Raw genomic sequence first — 19,949 nt, 5'->3', positions numbered from 1 at the left:
GAGAGAGAGAGAGAGAGAGAGAGAGAGAGAGAGAGAGAGAGAGAGAGAGAGAGAAAGCAGGGATTGCAATTCTAGTCTCTGACAAAACAGACTTTAAACCAACAAAGATCAAAAGAGACAAAGAAGGACATTACGTAATGGTAAAGGGATCAATGCAACAAGAAGAGTTAACTCTCCTAAACATATATGCACCCAATACAGGAGCACCCAGATACATAAAACAAGTTCTTAATGACCTACAAAGAGATTTAGACTCCCACACAATAATAGTGCGAGACTTTAACATCCCACTATCAATACTAGACAGATCAAAGAGACAGAACATTAACAAGGATATCCAGAACTTGAACTCAGATCTGGACCAAGTGGACCTAATAGACATCTACAGAACTCTCTATCCCAAATCCACAGAACATGCATTCTTCTCAGCACCACAATGCACTATTCTAAAACTGACCACATAATTGCAAGTAAAACACTCCTCAGCAAATGCAAACGAACGGAAATCCTAACAAATCATCTCTCAGACCACAGTGCAATCAAATTAGAACTCAGAATTAAGAAACTCACTCAAAACCGCACAACTACATGTAAACTGAACATCTTTCTCCTGAATGACTACTGGATAAATAATGAAATGAAGGCAGAAATAAAGATGTTCTTTAAAACCAATGAGAATGGAGAAACAATGTACCAAAATCTCTGTGACACAGCTAAAGCAGTGTTTGGAGGGAAATTTATAGCACTAAATGCCCACAAGAGAAAGGAAGAAAGATCTAAACTTGACACTCTAATGTCACGATTAAAAGAACTAGAGGAGCAAGATCAAACAAATTCAAAAGCTAGCAGAAGACAAGAAATAACTAAGATCAGAGCAGAACTGAAGGAGATAGAGACACAAAAAACCCTTCAAAAATCAATGAATCCAGGAGCTGGTTTTTTGAAAAGATCAACAATGTAGACCACTAGCCAGACTAATAAAGAAGAAAAGAGAGAATAATCAAATAGATGCAACAAAAAACAATAAAGGGGATATCATCACCAATCCCAAAGAAATACAAACTACCCTCAGAGATTACTACAAACACCTCTATGCACATAAACCAGTAAATCTAGAAGAAATGGATAAATTCCTGGACACTTACAAACCAGGAAGAAATTGAATCCCTGAACAGACCAATAACAAGGTCTGAAATTGAGGGAGCAATGAATAGCCTACCAACCAAAAAAAGTCCAGGACCAGACGGGTTTACAGCTGAATTCTACCAGAGGTACAAAGAGGAGCTGGTACCAGTACCATTCCTTCTGGATCTATTTCAAATAGTACAACAAGAGGGAATCCCCCCTAACTCATTTTATGAGACCAACATCATCCTGATACCAAAACCTGGCAGAGACACAACTAAAAAAGAAAATTTCAGGCCAATATCACTGATTAACATTGATGCAAAAAACCTCAATAAAATACTGGCAAACCGAATCCAACAGCCCATCAAAAAACTTATCCATCATGAACAGCTTGGCTTCATCCCTGGGAAACAAGGCTTGTTCAACATATGCAAGTCTATAAACATAATCCATCACAAAAACACAACCAAAGACAAAAACCACATGATTGTTTCAATAGATGCAAAGAAGGCCTTCAACAAAATTCAATAGTCCTTTATGCTAAAAACTCTCAATAAACTAGGTATTGAGGGAACATATCTCAAAATAATAAGAGCTATTTATGACAAACCCACAGCCAATATCATACTAAATGGACAAAAACTAGAAGCATTCCCTTTGAAAACAGGCACAAGACAAGGATGCCCTCTCCACTCCTACTTAACATAGTATTGGAATTTCTGGTCAGGGTAATCAGGCAAGAAAAAGACATAAAGGGTATTCAATTAGGAAAAGAAGAAGTCAAATTGTCTCTATTTGCAGACAACATGATTGTATATTTAGAAGACCTCATTTTCTCAGCCCAAATCTTAGGCTGATAAGCAACTTCAGCAAAGTCTCAGGATAAAAAATCAATGTGCAAAAATCACAAGCATTCCTATACACCAATAACAGACAAACAGAGAGCCAAATCATGAGCGAACTCCCATTCACAATTGCTACAAAGAAAATAAAATGCCTAGGAATACAACTAACAAGGGATGTGAAGGACCTCCTCAAGGAGAACTACAAACCACTGCTCAAGAAAATAAGAGAGGACACAAACAGATGAAAAAATGTTCCATGTTTATGGATAGGAAGAATCAATATCGTGAAAATGGCCATACTGCCCAAAGTAATTTATAGATTCAGTGATATTCCCATCAAGCCACCATTGCCTTTCTTCACGGAATTGGAAAAAAAACACCTTAAACTTGATATGGAACCAAAAAGAGCCCACATAGCCAAGACCAACCTAGGCAAAAAAAAAAAAAAAAAAGAGTTGGAGGAACCATGCTACCTGACTTCAAACTACATTATACAAGGCTACAGTAATCAAAACAGCATGGTACTGGTACCATAACAGAGATATAGATCGACGGAATAGAAAAGAGGCCTCAGAAATAACACCACACATCTACTGCCATCTGATCTTTGACAAAGCTGACAAAAACAAAAAAAAGGATTCCCTATTTAATAAATGGTGTTGGGAAAACTGTCTAGCCATATGCAGAAAACTGAAACTGGATCCTTTCCTTACTTCTTATACAAAAATTAACTCCAGATGGATTAAAGAGTTAAACATAAGATCTAACACCATAAAAACGCTAGAAGAAAACCTAGGCAATACCATCCAGGACATAGGCATGAGCAAGGACTTCATGATTAAAACACCAAAAGCAATGGCAACAGAAGCCAAAATAGACAAATGGGATGTAATTAAACTAAAGAGCTTCTGCACAGCAAAAGAAACTATCATTAGAGTAAACTGGCAACCAACAGAATGGGAAAAAAAATTTTGCAATCTACCCATCCGACAAAGGGCTAATATCCAGAATCTATAAAAAAGTTAAACAAATTTACAAGAAAAAAGCAAATAAACCCATTAAAAAGTGGGCAAAGGATATGAACAGACACTCCTGAAAAGGAGACATTTACGTAGTCGACAAACATATGAAAAAAAGCTCATAATCACTGATCATTAGAGAAATGCAAATCAAAACCACATTAAGATACCATCTTATGCCAGTTAGAATGGTGATCATTCAAAAATCAGGAGACAACTGATGCTGGACAGTATGTTGAGAAATAGGAACATTTTTACACTGTTGGTGGGAGTGTAAATTAGTTCAACCATTGTGGAAGACAGTGTAATGATTCCTCAAGGATGTAGAAATAGCATTTGACCCAGCAATCCCATTACTGGGTATATACCCAAAGGATTATAAATCATTCTATTATAAAGCCACATGCACATGTATGTTTATTGCGGCCCTGTTTTTAACAGCAGAGACTTGGAACCAACCCAAATGCCCATCAATGACAGACTGGATAAAGAAAATGTGGCACATATACACCATGGAATACTATGCAGCCATAAAAAGGGATGAGTTAATATCCTTTGTAGGGACATGGAAAAAGCTGGAAACCATCATTCTCAGCAAACTGACCAACAAAACACAAACCAAACACCAAACAGAAAACCAAACACCGCATGTTCTCACTCATAAGTGGGTGTTGAACAATGAGAACACATGGACACGAGGAGGGGAACATCATATACCAGGGCCTGTCAGGAGGTGGGGGGCTAGGCGAGGGATAGCAGGGGCTGGGGGATAGGGAGGGGTAGCAGGGGGTTGGGGACTAGGGGAGGGATAACATTAGGAGAAATACCTAATGTAGATGAGGGGGTGATGGATGCAGCAAACCACCATGGCACGTGTATACTTATGTAACAAACCTGCACGTTCTGCACATGTACCCTGGAACTTAAAGCACTAAAAACAACAACAACAAAAAAAAACCTGTTCTCAGAAAGCTCTATCACTTACATGCATTTCAGGAGCACAGCGGCCCAGTAGATCTATAAGTGCTGAATAAAATGACATAATTGCATTGCCCATGTGCACAATTTCTTCTTCCTCTTCATCGTCCTCCGTGCTGCTGAAAGAACCAACAGAGGGTGGGTGTGAGGAAGGCTGGCAGCACTGCCATGCTGGAGACATAACTGCTTGATATGGAAGCACTCTGCTCATCTTGGTTATCATACATCCTTTTCCCCTGAAACCTTATCTTCCTCCAGAAGTTGAAAAGGAGCCCAAATATTTGTCCATGACATTCATGGGATCCCATGAATCTTAAGGCATGAGTACTGACATGAGCTGATCATTCAGACCGTAACTCCTACCAACCATTCATTCCCTCTTCCTCCCTATGAAGGGAAGGTCCATGGAAAGCACATTGGACCAGGAGTCAGGAGGGCTCAGTCCCTGTCCTGGCTCTGTTGCTAATAAGTCGTATGACCTCAGGCCTCAGTTTTTTTTTTCATGTTGCTTGAGGAAGTTGGGAAAGCCTATGTTTAGGGTCCTTTCCAGCTCTACCAGGTCTGACGACAAAGAAAAATGCCAATTGTCCAAAGCGTTTCTGCTGCTGGGTTATACCCACTCTCTAGATTCTAGGGTCTAATCTAAAGGCTGTGATAAAGAAAGGGACATGATATGAGACATGATAAAGGGAAAGTAACAAGACAATCAGATAATCTACCAACTATTTCCTTAACATTTAAATAACATTATAGTGCTGTGACTTTTCACATTCTGCAACTTTTTTTTTTTTTTCTTGAAGTCAAATCAAAAAACTTTCATTAGTCCTCATGCTTTTAGAAGAGGAAGTGGAGGCAGTATCTTTTTAAAAATGAGATATGGGATGAGACACCATGGGACAAAATACTGAAGGAAACATGCTGAAATTAGACAAGGAGTAGAATCTTGGTCCAGGCTTTTTAGCTTCGGACCCCATGGGGATGCTATAAGGAGGCCAAGAGTTTGCCCACTTTGTGATCTCCACCTGCGCTCGGCAGAGTAGAGAACATGGAAGGGGGTGAAGGTGATACTGATCACTACGCTTAATGGAAGAGTCAAGACAATGCTGTGCTTGATGAAGTGTAAATATTTTAGTTGTAACTGTTAGGCATGTGTGCTTTCTCTATTACATCCTAAATCATCCATATACCGACAATATCTGAGAGCTCACCAACCGTTTCCGCGCTGGAAGGCAACTCCATTCACTTACACTTCTCTCTTGTATCCTTGAGACGGGAGGTCAAGCGCTGGGTTCTCAGAGATCTTAATGGCACCCTGCATGGCCGCCAACAGCCCGTTTCCCCCGTCACCCCGCAGGGCCGGGCCGAAGCACTCTGGGCGTCTGATCAGCAGCTTGACCACAACACTGGCATTTTCTTCCACACTCTCACCTAAGGAAGAGAGGCATCGTTTCCTTCTCATTGGAAAGGACAACCCCAGGATTTATTTCTAGTTGAGGAAGCTGGGAGAACAGTGTTTTGTTCAGCTTATCACATGTTCTTTTTCTGGTTTAGGTTAGTCAAGTATGCAGTAGAAGTAGAGAAGGAACTAAGAAATCTGTAATGGACTGTGGTCAATTAGTCATAAACTCACTGCACCAGCCTCATTTACTCTTAAGATTAGGAGTTGACACTGAAGGAGAAAAAGGTGGCTTTTTTAAATTGGGTCAGGATCTGTTTATTTAAAGTATTAAGATCAACCATTACAAGCAGATGTTTACTCTTCACTCAGGATTTTGTACTGTAGAGATTATTTCCATACATTTAGGTCTTCAGAGGGCAGTTAATAAGCTGCTGAGTCTGCCATAGAGTACTGATTCATTCACATGTGACTTAGAGAACAGAAGAACTTTACATCTTTATTACCTCAATGAGGGGATGCAAATCTGCTTTCTTCCTTGAAAAGAGGTGAGATGGTTACTCAAGCTGGTGTGCTTCAATTAACGCTTGGGGAAGTCATGTATCAGCCTCTCACTCTATTACCCTAATAGATATTATCCTAATACTCCGTGAGTATTAGGATAATAGAGTCAGAAGCTGATACATGATAGCCAGGTTTGTATGGATGGACTTCAGGTCATTTCTGGAATCCTGTATCCAGATGAAGAATCTGCTTGGTAAAGTTTTATTGGTTATTTCTAAACTCACTTCAGGAAGGCAGAGGCTAGATAATTGTATTCTGTGGCATTTATTTTTGGATGAACCATAGACAATGAAGTTAGAGTCTCATTTCCTGATGAAGTGATTAAGTGGTAGAACTGGACACTTAGGGATAGCCATTCTTTCTTAGAGCCAATACTTATATCCAAAAGTGGGCTGGCAGCTTGTTCAAACAACTAGTAAAAACATACCTCTGTCTCAGATGAAGTCCTAATTTGTATCTGAGAATTCATCTCCGAGCCAAGACTCCAGGGCAAGACTTTTTTGATATTGTGTATTAGCCAAAGCCTAAAGAAAAACGTTTCTAGGAAATCATGAGAGATACCTAATTTGTGTCTGAGAATTTATCCCTGAACCCAATATTCAAAGGCAAGACTTTTTGATATTGTATACTGGAATCTTGAAGAAAAACTTTTTTACAAAATCATTAGGTATTTCTTGAAGAACTGAGCTGTAACAGAGGTTACAATGTGATAAGCTGTTGTATTAGTTATTCTTGTGCAAAAAATTACCTCCAATATTGGCAGGCTGCAACAATAAATATTTATTAACTCACAGTATTTGTATAGGTCAGGGATTTTGGAGAGGCCAAGCTAGGTGGTCCTGCTTTGGGATCTCCCATGAGGTGGCAGCTGCCATCTTCTGAAGGCCCATCTGGGACTGGAGCATCAGCTTCCATGTTCACTCACATACTGTTGGCAAGAGGCCTCAGTTGCATATTGGATGTTGGGTAGAGACTTCAGTTTCTCACCATGTTGGCCTCTCCATAGGGCTGCTTGAGTGTTCTCATGATGTGGCAGCTGGCTTCCCACTGAACAAATTGTCCAGAAGGATGGTAAAGCAGAAGCCAAGCTGCCTTTAATAACCTGGTCACCTATTGTCACTCTGTTATATCCTATTCATTAGAAATGAGTCGCTAAGTCCAACTCGTATGCAAAGGGAGAATTAGGCTCTGTATTTTTGAGAGAGGAGCATCAAAGAATTTATAGACATATTTTAAAACCATTTTAGCAGTTTAAGTTCTATTTAATAAAAACTTTTATGAATCGACTTAGAAGTGCTGTGAGTAAAGCATTCTTTTTTAAGAGACAGGGTCTGGCTCCATCAGCCAGGCTGGAATGCAGTGGTGTGATCTCGGCTCAGTGCAGCCTCATCCTCTGGGGTTCCAGTGATCCTCCTACCTCAGCCTCTTGAGTAGCTGAGACTACAGGCACATGCTACCACAACTAGCTAATTGTTGTCGTTGTTGTATGTTTTGTAGAGACAGGGTTTCACCATGTTGCCCAGGCTGGTCTCAAACTCCTGGGCTCAAGCAATCCTCCTGCCTTGGCCTCACAAAGTGTTGGGATTACAGGCGTGAGCCACCATACCCCGGCAGAGCTTCTGAATGAGAACCCAGAAAACCTAACTTCTTCTTCCAGCTTTTTAGCTCATCACTGTGTAAGTATGCACACTGTACAATCTCACTGGGTCTTTTCCCTATTCAGATATGCATCCTCCGTCTAGTTTTAGAGTGGTTCGATTAGTCTAACTCAGATGCAGAGATTTTTCCCATGATGCTCAGAGGAATAGGAATGGGGTGGGCTGGCAGCTGAGCTTACTGTTCGAATACTTGAAATTAATGCAGGCTCACCTCTCACACCACACTCAATCTTGAACATACTGAATGTGTCTCACAGCCCTGAAAAGTCTACTTCAGACCACAGGTATGGTCCTGTCCTAGAGCTTAGCTTGCTGACATCCTCTTTTATCACTCAAGCTTTTGCACTGTGGGTAATATCCAAGACTGTAAGCAAGTCCCACTCTAAGTTTTAGAGTTCTGTAATTTGATCAAGAAAAAATTTTTATTAAACCGAATTTAAAGAGCTCATCAGCTTCCATTCAGTTTTATAGCTCAATCCTTCAAGAGTCTAACATTTTTGTAAAGAAGTTTGCCTTCAAGTTCTATCCAATGTATCATATATCAAAAAAGAATCAGTTTTTATTAAACTGGAATCCATGTGAAGAAAATTCTCCGGAGATACTAAAAGGGTAAAATTATCATAATTGGATGGTGGAAAGAATCAACATATTCTGAAAAAGAGAACCCAAGGAGAGGTTGAGAGACACTGTACAGTTTGTAGAGAACCTTGGAGAAGAGTATGATGCCACTATGCCCATACCCTTTTATCACTTGAACCTATCATTTATACTGAATAGAGTGTACTCACAGGACGGAAACTTACAGAAAAGCACCAGGAGAACCTACATTTTTGAAAGCCAATGCTCTCATACATAGATGTATCTCACGGTTCACTACTTTCGAATCGTTTTTAGCCTCCGATACTTATCAGGTAGCACATACCTCAGCCCTCTCAGTTGTTATTTTTTACTATAATAAAGCTAAAACGTTGAAATTTTAAGTACAAAAATGGAGGAAAACACCCAACTCTGTTAATCAAACTTATTTAAATACTATACTCTGATTCTTTCAGTTACTGGGTAGAAATGCTTGTGGGTCAGCCATTGATTTTACCAGCATGTTGAATTTAACTTAGCTTTTCCCACAGTTACTGGCATCACGATGTTGATGGGATATAACACCACAATATGCAGAAGTTGAAAAATCCGACTGTGAATTCTACATTGAGCTTGCGATTGAAATTCATTTACCCAATTAGCTTTATTTTATCTGTGTCTCAGGCCTTCAGAACTGAACTTATTGGGTCTGCTCCTACAAGTGACCCAGGAAGCCAGCCCTTGATTACTGAATTGTGGACATCTGCAGAGAACCCAGAGCACACTCTGCAAGAGGAAGGAGCTAAAGTGCAGCCATTGCTGCTAATTAGACAGGGGACCAAGTTAAAGAATTTCCAAAGGCTTCCCAAGGCAAAGAGGACGGCACGATTAGAAGGGAGAGACATTCTCTTCCTAATTACCTGTAGCTCAGCAAGCTTGACTGCTAACCAAATACATTGTGGTGAAGCTAGATATTGACCTTGAGGGCTTTTTTTTGAAGTGGGGGGAGGGGGAGATATTTGAGGTAAACTAGTTTTCCCCAAGGGCTTGCAACAATGTTTTTTGCTTGAGTTCTAAAATGAATAATGAGCTTTGTAACAGCATGAATGTTCACAGTGCCTTTCTTCAAAGGCTTCAACACCGTCCTCATGTTACTATTTTCTTTTCCACGTTCCTGAACAGTTGGATGGAAATGGAAACGACTCTCCCATTTTACCCTGGTAAAAGAGTCATACCCGCCACAGGGACGGTTATCAGGAATGCAATTATTTAATCTTCAGGTCATCACTTTTCTCACACTCTGTGTTCTAACTATAGTTCTTGTTTTAAAGTTCCATTGTCAGCAACACTGTTTTTCTTCCCATTCTTTCCATGTAAACCCTCAACCTAGGTAACTCCGTTTCATCCTTCCGGGGGAGACTAAACATGGGAGCCCCTGAGGACCTGTTCCTCTCTAACACCCTGTCCTCTTCCTCTGTGCCTGCTTTTCCCACTAGACTGTAATCTCCATAAGAACAGGGTCTCATGTCTGAATTATCTAACACTGTGTGCTCAAGGGTCTTGCTAACATGTGACATATAATAGGCATTCAAAAAATATATTTCTTCAATAAATCAATAGACTTCATTGAGACTCAAGGTAGAGACTTGAAATGATTGGGTGGAAAACCAAAGGTGGCTACCCACTGTTGCATTATCCCAGTCAATTACCAGCCTCTGTTTACAAGAGCCTGCATCATCTACTTCCTCAGATTTCAATTACTGTAGTCCTAAAGAAAAGAAACATATTCCCAAGCAAGTCCTACTCAGTAAGAGAGAGCATGGGGCTCTAGCATGAATGAAGGTATCGACACTTTCATTTAGTTAATTAAGAGAATCAAATGGCAGGGTAATGGCCAGTATCTGACACCTCTTTTTGTTAAATGCCATCTTTGATATGGTGCCAGGTAACTTGTATGAACTAAGTGATTCCAAATGATAAAGACATACCATCTTCTTTTTAGGGCCTTCCAGCCTGGGAAGGGATGAACTGGGGATGTGTCTATAAACCACTGTGATAGCACAGACAGCAAACCACAAATTGTTTGTCCGTTTACTAATTAATTCAACAATCCATTGAGTCCATACTACATGCCAGTAACTGATCTAGAAACAGCAGACAAGTGGTGAATAGGACAGTCAAGCCCGAACGCCAGAATGAGACTGGTGGAACAAAGCCACCTAGCAGACCTGTGGACCTGCCACAGAGCTTTCCCACCACTTTGCAGATATGTAAGAATGAATGCTTGTTATTTTATGCCTTTGAGATTGTGAAGTTACTTATCATGTAGCAGATGCAGGCTGATATGAGTGAGAGTAGGAGGAGGGAATTCAGTTCCCATACAACTACAATGGCCCAGGTATAAGATAATAACAACCTGGAGTAGGATGTAGCCAGTGGAGATGGAGAAAAGATAGATTTCAGGTATCTTCTAGACGCTGAATCAACAGAACTTGCTGACGCACTATGTGGGGATAAGGAAAAAAGTTGATTCAAGGATGCGATCCAGACTTAGTCCAAGGATCTGAAAAGTTGGTGAAGCCAGTTAAGGAGATGGGAAGTCCTTGGGGGAAGAACAGGTTTGGGGTGGTAACTATATACTCAACTTTAAGATGTACAAAATTTAAGATGCATATTGGACCTCCAAGTAGACATACCAAGTAGATATCCAGGATATACAAGTCTGGGGCTCAGGGAAGAGAACAAAGCTGGCAAAGTACATCTGGGGATCATCAGTGTATACATGGAATTCAAAGTCAAGGGACCACATGAACCATGCACGGTGGACTGGCACAGCAGTAGCCCAGGTACGTTGAAGACCAGTATTTAATCACAGAATTGTGCTAAAATTTTGCCCATGTGTCTAAAGTTTGAGTCTATGTGGTTTTTTCATGGTATATGCAAAATAAAACTTGAATGCAATAGAAACCTGGAATCAGAATTGAGATGTGCTCTGACCAAACAGAGCCCAACCTGTTAAATATGGGCATTCTCCATAAGCTGAAGAAACAGCCTTTGCTGAGTATAAGGCTCACGATACTGCCATTTTGTGTGAATAATGCTAATGAAGCAGATTTTTTTTTGTTTCATTCAGCTTAATTCCATAGTTTTATTGAAGTATCAGGCTTCATTTGCTACTCTTATCAATGAAATGATTGATGAAACCCACATACATATATTAAGTAGGTTCTGGACTTTTGAGTTCTCTGCCAAGATACTCAGTTACCACTATCAGTGAAACTCCACAGAGGCCTTGGAGGGAAGCTGCTGAGAAATTCACGTAGGGTGGAAAGAATGTGCTTGACATCCTTTCACCCCAGCCAGCTTTCCTTATTTTGGTGCTCTGGGCCTAGGTTTGCCACTGGCTTCTTCAGTTGAGGAATTTATTTTCTATTACCAGTAGCATTTTAACTATTTACTTACTTCTGGGCTTTGATGCTGCTTCGCATTGAATTTTTACAGATGGAGGCACATTTCTTTGCCTTTGTCTCTGTAAGCCCTTTACCTGCCTCTGATGGGTTTCTTTTCCTTTTCTCAGGTATTGAGATTCCAGGAGGTCCAGTGGGAGAATGAAGAAGGTGGAGTATGCAAGATTGTACATGTTTTATGCTATAGTTTGAACGATGGTGCCCCCTCCAAAATTTATGTTGAAACTTAATCCCTAATGCAGCAGTATATTATGCCATTCTTCCCTTGCCATAAAGAACTACCTGAGGCTGGGAAATTTATAAAGAAAAGAGGTTTAATTGGCTCATGATTCTGCAGGCTGCACAGGAAGCATGACGCCAGCAACTGCTTGATTTCTGGTGAGGCCTTGGAAGCTTTTACTCATGGTGGAAGGTGAAGGGGGAGCAGGTGTCTAGAAAGAGTGGGGGAGAGGTATCACATACTTAAGCAACCAGGACTTCTGAGAACTCACTAGTGTGAAGACAGCACCAAGCCATGAGGGGTCTGACCCCATGATCCAAACACCTGCCACCAGGCCCCATCTCCAACATTCAGGATGACAATTCAACGTAGGATTTAGAGGAGACAACATCCAAACCATATCAAATAGTATGCAGAAGTGTGGCCTTGGGGAGGTGATTAAGTTATAAGGATCTCTGCCCTCACCAGTGGGATAAGTGCCCTTATAAAAGGGTTTAAGATTGAAGGGATGTTCTCTTGCCCTTCAACTGATTCTGCCATGTGAGGACACAGTGTTCCTCCTCTCCAGAGGATGCAGCAACATGGTACTATCTTGGAAGCAGAAAGCAGCCCTCCCCAGACATCAGTCTTGCTGGTGCCTTATTCTTGAACTTCCCAGCCTTCAGAGCTGTGAGAAACAAATTTCTGTCTTTATAAATTATCCAGTCTCAGGTATTTTGTTACTGCAGCATAAATGGACTAAGATACCTTACAGTTAGTAGAAAGGTGTAACACAGATGTTAAGTATCCAACTGCAACTAGCCATATCTCAAATGTACCTTATATTCCACCTTCTTATCACTTTAGCATGAAGTGTCTCCTGAGTGCAGCATTGCAATGGTCTTCCTATTTGTCTTCAATGGTTGTTTAAATCTTTCGCCATTGGTTCATTTTTCAAGAGTTTGCTGAATCTTTTCAACTGTACTATAAATTTGAGAACAAAACCATGTCTCACACATTTAGTCCTAACCATGCCTATTCTAGTACCAATCACACTGAAGAATGATTAATATACCCTTTCTGACTCTAAAAACATGAATATAAGGACAGAAATAAACCAGATGATTCTTAAGTGTCTACATCTTACATGTCCTTCAAAGCTAAGATGACACTTGGTACTCTCAATCCTAAAAGATGTGTGTCTCCCAGCACAACAGTCTGTCTGTAAGCTTTCCTTGTAAGACTTTGATAAACTATATCCATTTATTTCAAGATGTTATTCAACACTTGCCTTCTTCCTCGTGCATTCCTTGATTAATTCTACCAGATTCCAATAAACACCACCATTTTGGCATGCCAGCAGTCCCCCATGTCACTATGTAGGTAGGTGTGGTTGATTACGAAGTTTTTAGTAATTATTCCACACATGTTTCTGATCACTCTACTTGGATTTTCTCTATTTCCTGCTTTGAGTTGCAGGAAGTGACTTCTGGGCAGGACTTCTAGAGCATCATGCTTCACAGCCCCCCACAGACTTCACATGTCACATGATGGATGCCCAAGTTATGTCCACTGATAATAAATCTAGCTAGGAAAGCAGGTTCAGCAAAGTTAGGAGATATTATGTTCCTTAAACTAAGTTTGTAGTCTGGGGAAGATACTGCTGAAACATTCCAAGGACTCCAGGAAAACACGGGATAATTTTTCCCTTTTTCTAGTGGATTGATAAATCTTTTCTTTCTCAAAATCTATAATAGGAAGGGCTTAATCACAGAAACCCAAACACATCTGTGTTTAGCCTGGCTACAGTGTTTGCAACTGCCAGGAAAATAGAAGCTTACTGACTTCATTACTTCTGGAGTTAAACACAACCCAAGGCTTCTCAACAGCTAATAAAGTGAAGCAAATTATATGCCTTAAAATGTTTTCCTAAAGACAAATATTATTTAAGATGATGGACTACAAACATTAAGAAAAATAGTAAAATTACGTTACAAAGAGTTTTGTAATTCCATTATTTTGATGTATAAAAAGCTTTAGATTTGGCTTAAAATTTTTTAAATTAGCACCAGTGATTAAATACCACAATTTTTGACAAACTCAAAGGAAACAATGTTGTTTCTCCTTGTTTATTAGGGAGACAGGAAGACTATAGTGCACAATGGTTCAAATAAAGTTTGGCCTCTGGAGTCAAACTGCTTTGGTTCAGTTTCTGGCTTTACTTTCTACTGGGCAAGGTATTTACCTAAAGTTTCAGGGTCTTCATCTATAATATGAAGATAACTGTACCCACTTGCTATGGTTTGAGTATTTGTGTCCCCCGACCCTCCAAAATTCATATGTTGAAATCTTAACCATCAAGGTGACAGTATTAGGCAATAGGGCATTTGGTGGATGATTAAGTTATAAGGGCAGAGCCCTCATGAATGGGATTTGTGCCATTATAAAAGAGGTCCCAGAGAGCTGCCTTGCCCCTTCCACCATATGAGAACACAGTGAGAAGGCACCATTTATGAACCAGGAAACCTCACCAGACACTCAATCTACCAGCACCTTGATCCTGGACTTCCCAGCTTTCAGAAGTGTAAGAAATAAATTTATGCTGTTTATAAGCTACCTTGTCTATGGTATTTTGTTAAGCAGCCTGAACAGACTAAGGTGTTTCCCTCACTGGATTGTCATATAATTTAATATATGTCAAAGTGTTTTGAAGAGTGCCTGGCACATGGTAAATGCCCAATAAGTGTTAGCTGTTTTCATCCTTACCACAATCCTCACCGCCCCCATCATCACTCACCATCATTCACCACACTTGCCCTTAAAATCTCCTATGACCACGCACCACCCAACCTTCGTATCCCATCATCACCATGCACCACCCACTACTAACATGTCTACCTTCACTAACCACCACCCACCTCTATCACCCTACAGCCCACCATAACCACTGACCAACTGTCATATTCCATCATCACCATCATCACCATTCATCACCCACTATCAGAGCTCCCACTGCCACTCCCCATTACCCACCATGAACATCCCTATCACCCACCACAATCTCTACCATCACCTATCATAATCTACTGTCACCCACCAGGAATACCCCCATCATCTGCCATGACTCCTTATATCACTTTTATCTTTCATTGCTGAGCAGAGGCCACAAAAGTATCCAGAAAGTCCTTTTTAATAACCTTTTAGACGTAAGTACTTATAAAGGGCTTTGAGATCCCAAAGAAATCTATTATAGTTTTCCCATTTTAAATGCCCTTACCACTCTCATAAAGATCATGAACAACGACTCATAAGTACAAGTTTATAAGGTTTCTGGCACTGGGCTAACCTAAGTTTTCTATGGATTATTTCACTGAAGCTTCACAACTCTGTGGGGCACATATTATTATCTCTATTTTACATATAAAAAAGCACTGAGGCTAGATAATTTTGACTAACTTGCTTAAATTCATACAACCAGTAAATGACAGAGCCAAATTTGAACCCAAGATACTCCATTCTCCAGCCCAAACTCTTCCATATCATTTTGTTGTGATTGAGCCACTGTTCCTCCTGCTGTGTTCAGAAACGTTCTCATTTTTCTTTTTCATAGCCTCCACAATTTTTCTTTTCATGCCTTCACCTGTCTCGCCCTGCTGTGGACTGCAAATCTACTTAGTTCTAATCTGTTGATTGATTGATTTCTATCCTATAAATTAAATTAGGGGTATCTCAGTATGGGTCCTGTAAACAGAAAAATCAGTATGATGTGACCCAAGCCAAGCTTATTACCTTCCATCTCAAACCACTTTGCTTCTTCTGACATCCTTATTTCTATCTTTCTACCCTCAATTCTCTAAGCTTCAGTGTGACCTCCGTTCCTTTTCTCTCAGCATACCTAGGCTCAGCCATCATCATCGCCATTCAGTCCTTGTTACAGTTTATTAATAAATCGCCTAGTCTCAGGTACTTCTTTATATCAATACAAGAATGGCCTAATACTGAAAATTTGTACCAAAGAGTGGGGCATTGCTATAAAGATACGTGAAAATGTGGAAGCAGCTTTGGAACTGGGTAGGTGGCAGAGACTGAAAGCATTTGAAGGGCTCAGAAGACGACGATGACAGAGAGTTTGGAATTCCTTGGAGACTGGTTAAATGGCTGTGACCAAAATGCTGACAGTGAAGTCCAAGCTTCTGAGGGCTCCAGTGGAAATGAGGAACTTAAGTGGAAGTGGAGCAAAGGTCATGCATATTATGCCTTAGCAAAGAACATGGCTGCATTCTGTTTGCGCCTTAGGGATCTGTGGAAGTTTCAACTTGAGAGTGATGACCTAAGGTATCCTGGTGGAAGAAATTTCTAGGCAGCAGTGTTCAAGAAGTGGCATGGCTGCTTCTAACAACCTATGTTCAGATGTGTAAACAAAGAAATGACTTAAAGTTGGAAATCATATTTAACAAGAGCAGAGTGTAAAAGTTTGGACAATTTGCAGCTTGGCCATGTGGCAGAGAAAGAAGCTTTTTCAGAAGAAGAAATCAAGTGGGATGTGGAGCAATTACTTACTAGAGATATTTGCATAACTAAAAGGGAGCCAAGTGCTAATATCCAAGACGATAAGAAAAATGTCTCAAAGGCATTTCAGAGATCTTCATGGCAGCCTCTCCCATCATAGGCCCAGAGGCTTAGGAGTGAAGAATTAATTTGTGAGCCAGTCCCAGGGCAGCCTCATGACACTGCTCCTGACATATCCTGGCTGCTCCAACTCTAGCTGTGGCTGAAATGGGCCCAGTTATAGCTCGGGCTGCCACGTGGGAGAATGCAAGCTGTAAGTCTTGGCAGTTTCCATGTAGCGTTAAGCCTATAGGTGTGCAAAATGCAAGAGTGGAAAACACTTAGCCTCTACCTAGATTTCAAATGATGTATGGAAAAGCCTGGGTCCCCAGGCAGAATCCTGCTATGGGGGTGGAGCCCCCACAGAATACCTCTACTAGTGCAGTACAGAAGGGAAATGTGGGTTTGGATGCTCTATGCAGAGTCCCTCCTGGGGCACTGCCTAGTGGAGCTGTGAGAAAGGGGCTATCACCCTCGAGACCCCAGAATGGTAGATCCACTGGCAGTTTGCACCCTGAACCTGGAAAAGCTACAGACACTCAACAACCTGTGAGAGTAGCCACAGGGTCTGAACCCTGCAAAGCCACAGGGGTGGAGCTGCCTAAAGCCTTAGGAAATTACCCCTTTGCACAAGTGTGCCCTAGATGTGGGACACAAGAGTCAAAGGATATTATTTTGGAGCTTTAACATTTAACGACAGCCCTGCTGGGTTCCCAACTTGTCTGGGTCCAGCAGCTCCTTTCTTTTTTTTTTTTTGAGACAGAATGTTGCTCTTGTTGCCCAGACTGGAGGGCAATGGCACAATCTCAACTCACTGCAACCTCTGTCTCCTGGGTATGAGTGATTCTCCTGCCTCAGCCTTCCAAGTAGGTGGCATTACAGGCATGCACCACTGCGTTTGGCTAATTTTGTATTTTTAGTAGTGACAGGGTTTCTCCATGTTGGTCAGGCTGGTCTTGAACTCCCGACCTCAGGTGATCCACCCACCTCGGCCTCCCAAAGTGCTGGGATTATAGGCGTGAGGCACCATGCCTGGCCAGCAGCTCCAGCTCCTTTCTTTTAGCAGATTTCTCCCCTTTGAAAGGGAAAAGTTTACCCAATGCCTATATCTCCATTGTATCTTGGAAGTAACAAACTTCTTTTTGATTTTACAGGCTTATAGGTGGAAGGGATTTGACTTGTCTCAGATGAGACTTCGGACTTATGAGCTAATGCCAGAATGAATTAAGACTTTGGGGAACTATTGGGAAGACATGATTGTATTCTGCAATGTAGAAACACAAGAGATTTGGGAGGGACCAGCAGCAGAATGACAGAGCTTGTACATTTGTCCCTGTCCAAATCTCATGTTGAATTGTAACCCCCAGTGCTGGCGGCAAGGCCTGGTAGAAAGTGTTTGAATAATGGCTAGTTGCTGTCTGCCTAATAGTGAATTCCCATGATATCTGGTCAGTTAAAAGTGTGTAGGCTGGGCACAGTGACTCATGCCTGTAACCCCAGCACTTTGGGAGGCCAAGGTGGGCAGATCACTCAAGCCCAAGAGCTTGATACCAGCCCAAGTAACATGGTGAAAGTCCATCTGTCTAAAATACAAAAATATTAGCCAGGTGCATGCTTGTAGTCTCAGCTACTTGGAAGGCTGAGATGGGAGGCTTGCTTGAGCCTGGGAGGTCGAGGCTGCAGTGAGCTCAGATTGCTGCCTGGGCAACAAAGTGAGACTCTCTCAAAAAGAAAAATGAAAAAGTGTATAGCACCTCCCCACCTCCATTCTCTTCCTCTCTTCCGCCTGCTTTCACCACGTGACATGCCTATTCCACCTTTGTCTTCCGCTATGACTGGAAGCTCCCTGAAGCATCACCAGAAGCTTAGCAGATACCAGCACTATGCTTCTTGTAAAGCCTGCAGAACTGTGAGCCAATTAATCCTCTTTTCTTAATAAATTACCAAGTCTCAGATATTTCTTTAGAGCAATCCAAGAATGGCCTAATTCAGTCCTGTGAATTCCATCTCTAATTTCTATCAAATGTATCTCTTCCAAATCACTTTTACCAACACCACAATAATTTAGAAACTCATTATTCCAACCTGAGCACAGAACCCATGAGTGGGTATCAACCCATCAGTCTCTCTTCTGTTAAAAGGTTTTGCAGTTCTCTACACACTGAATCAATACTAAACCTTTCAACTTGGCATTTAGGTTTACCCCATTATAACCACCTACCTTTTAAACCTCATGTGTTACCACTGCCATCCATGCATCTACCCACCAGGCTGACAGATCACTGGGTATCTTAGTCTGTTTTGTATTGCTATAACAGAATATCAAAGACTAGGTAATTTATAAAAATAGTGATTTATTTGGATCATGGTTCTGGAGGCTGGCAAGTCCAAGATCAAGAAGGTGCATGTGGAAAGGGCCCTCTTGCTGCATCATAACATGGCAGAAGGCATCACATGGCAAGAGAGTGTGCACAAGAAAGCAAGATATTGAACTCGTGGCCTCAAGCTCTTTTACAATGGGCATTAATCCATGAATGAAGACAGAGTCCTCATGACTTAACACCTCCAATTAGGCCCCATCTCCTAACTCTCAGGATTACGTTTCTAAAACAAGCTTTTAGAGGACGCATTTAAAGAATAGCACTAGGTTTCCTGAGCACAGTATGCTTTAGCCTTTGAGCCACAGTACGTGCTGCACCTCAAATGAATGTTTGTATTTGGAAGCTTGACCTTTCAAAGCTTATGTCTAACATTACCTCTTCCATTAGGCCTTTTCTGATCTCCTCAATAAGACATGAGTTTCCTCTCCTGAACCCGTTCCGTGCTCTCTCCCTGCCTTACTCCACTTACTTTTATTGTAGTCATCTCGGTCCCTGTCTGCTACCCTGAAAAGACTGAGAATTCTTTGAAAGGAGAAGCCGACATCCTTTGTCAAAACTAGACATGGCTATTACACAGACAAACATTAAACTAAAATTCATATATATTTCTATTGATGGGCCAATATGCCAGAGTTTATTGCATTAAATTGTAATGCAGAAAATATATTGAAAAGACACAAAATAATCTGAAAGCAAAAGGGGCGAACCAAACATTTTGGTCTAGAGTTTAGTTCAATATGGTTGTACCTAATCCACAAAAGCAAGTGTTAGAATTTAGGCAATCTGGGTAAAAAAAGAGACAGTGGATTCCTTTACCTTCACAATCCAGGTAGACAGTCTCATAACATGACTCAAAAAGCTCTTGATCTTGACTGTGAAGGTGATCAAGATGAATAAATTGGTCCTGCCTTAATTTGATTTGTCTGCAAACGATCTATTTACATAATTCGGTGAGCCGTATAAATTCTTAATATCCACTTCATACACGCACAAATTTGCTTTACTCCTACAATAACTCTGCACTAATTCTGGGTATGTGATCATGTGCATACAAAGTGAACCAGGCTATTAGAGGATACTCTAAAACTGCCCTCGAGAGAAGAAAATGGAGGTTAGCGAAGCTGGTGATA

The 19,949-nt window shown here is 41.0% G+C and overlaps 1 protein-coding gene across 16 annotated transcripts in view; it reads right to left on the bottom strand.

Moving 5' to 3' along the window:
- The window catches only part of RYR3 (ryanodine receptor 3), a 553,391-nt gene that overhangs the window by 143,619 nt on the left and 389,823 nt on the right, over nt 1–19,949 (bottom strand). For 13 of the 16 annotated variants that reach the window (XR_004263777.1, XM_032261324.1, XM_032261337.1 and 10 more), the window contains 2 exons: nt 5,218–5,398; nt 3,978–4,089 (listed from right to left, as the gene is read on the bottom strand). Coding sequence is in view for 15 of the 16 variants with exons in the window: in XM_032261324.1 (XP_032117215.1) it covers nt 3,978–4,089; nt 5,218–5,398 (293 nt within the window). In the remaining variant the exon portion in view is untranslated. The remainder of the gene's footprint in view (nt 1–3,977; nt 4,090–5,217; nt 5,399–19,949) is intronic. The other 3 variants (XM_032261325.1, XM_032261334.1, XM_032261336.1) reach the window with 1 other exon arrangement.

This window comes from Sapajus apella, unplaced genomic scaffold (assembly GCF_009761245.1).
Source record: "Sapajus apella isolate SASKATOON/1434 unplaced genomic scaffold, GSC_monkey_1.0 scaffold122, whole genome shotgun sequence".
Lineage (NCBI taxonomy): Eukaryota > Metazoa > Chordata > Mammalia > Primates > Cebidae > Sapajus > Sapajus apella.
This window is presented reverse-complemented; position numbering and strand designations above follow the sequence as displayed.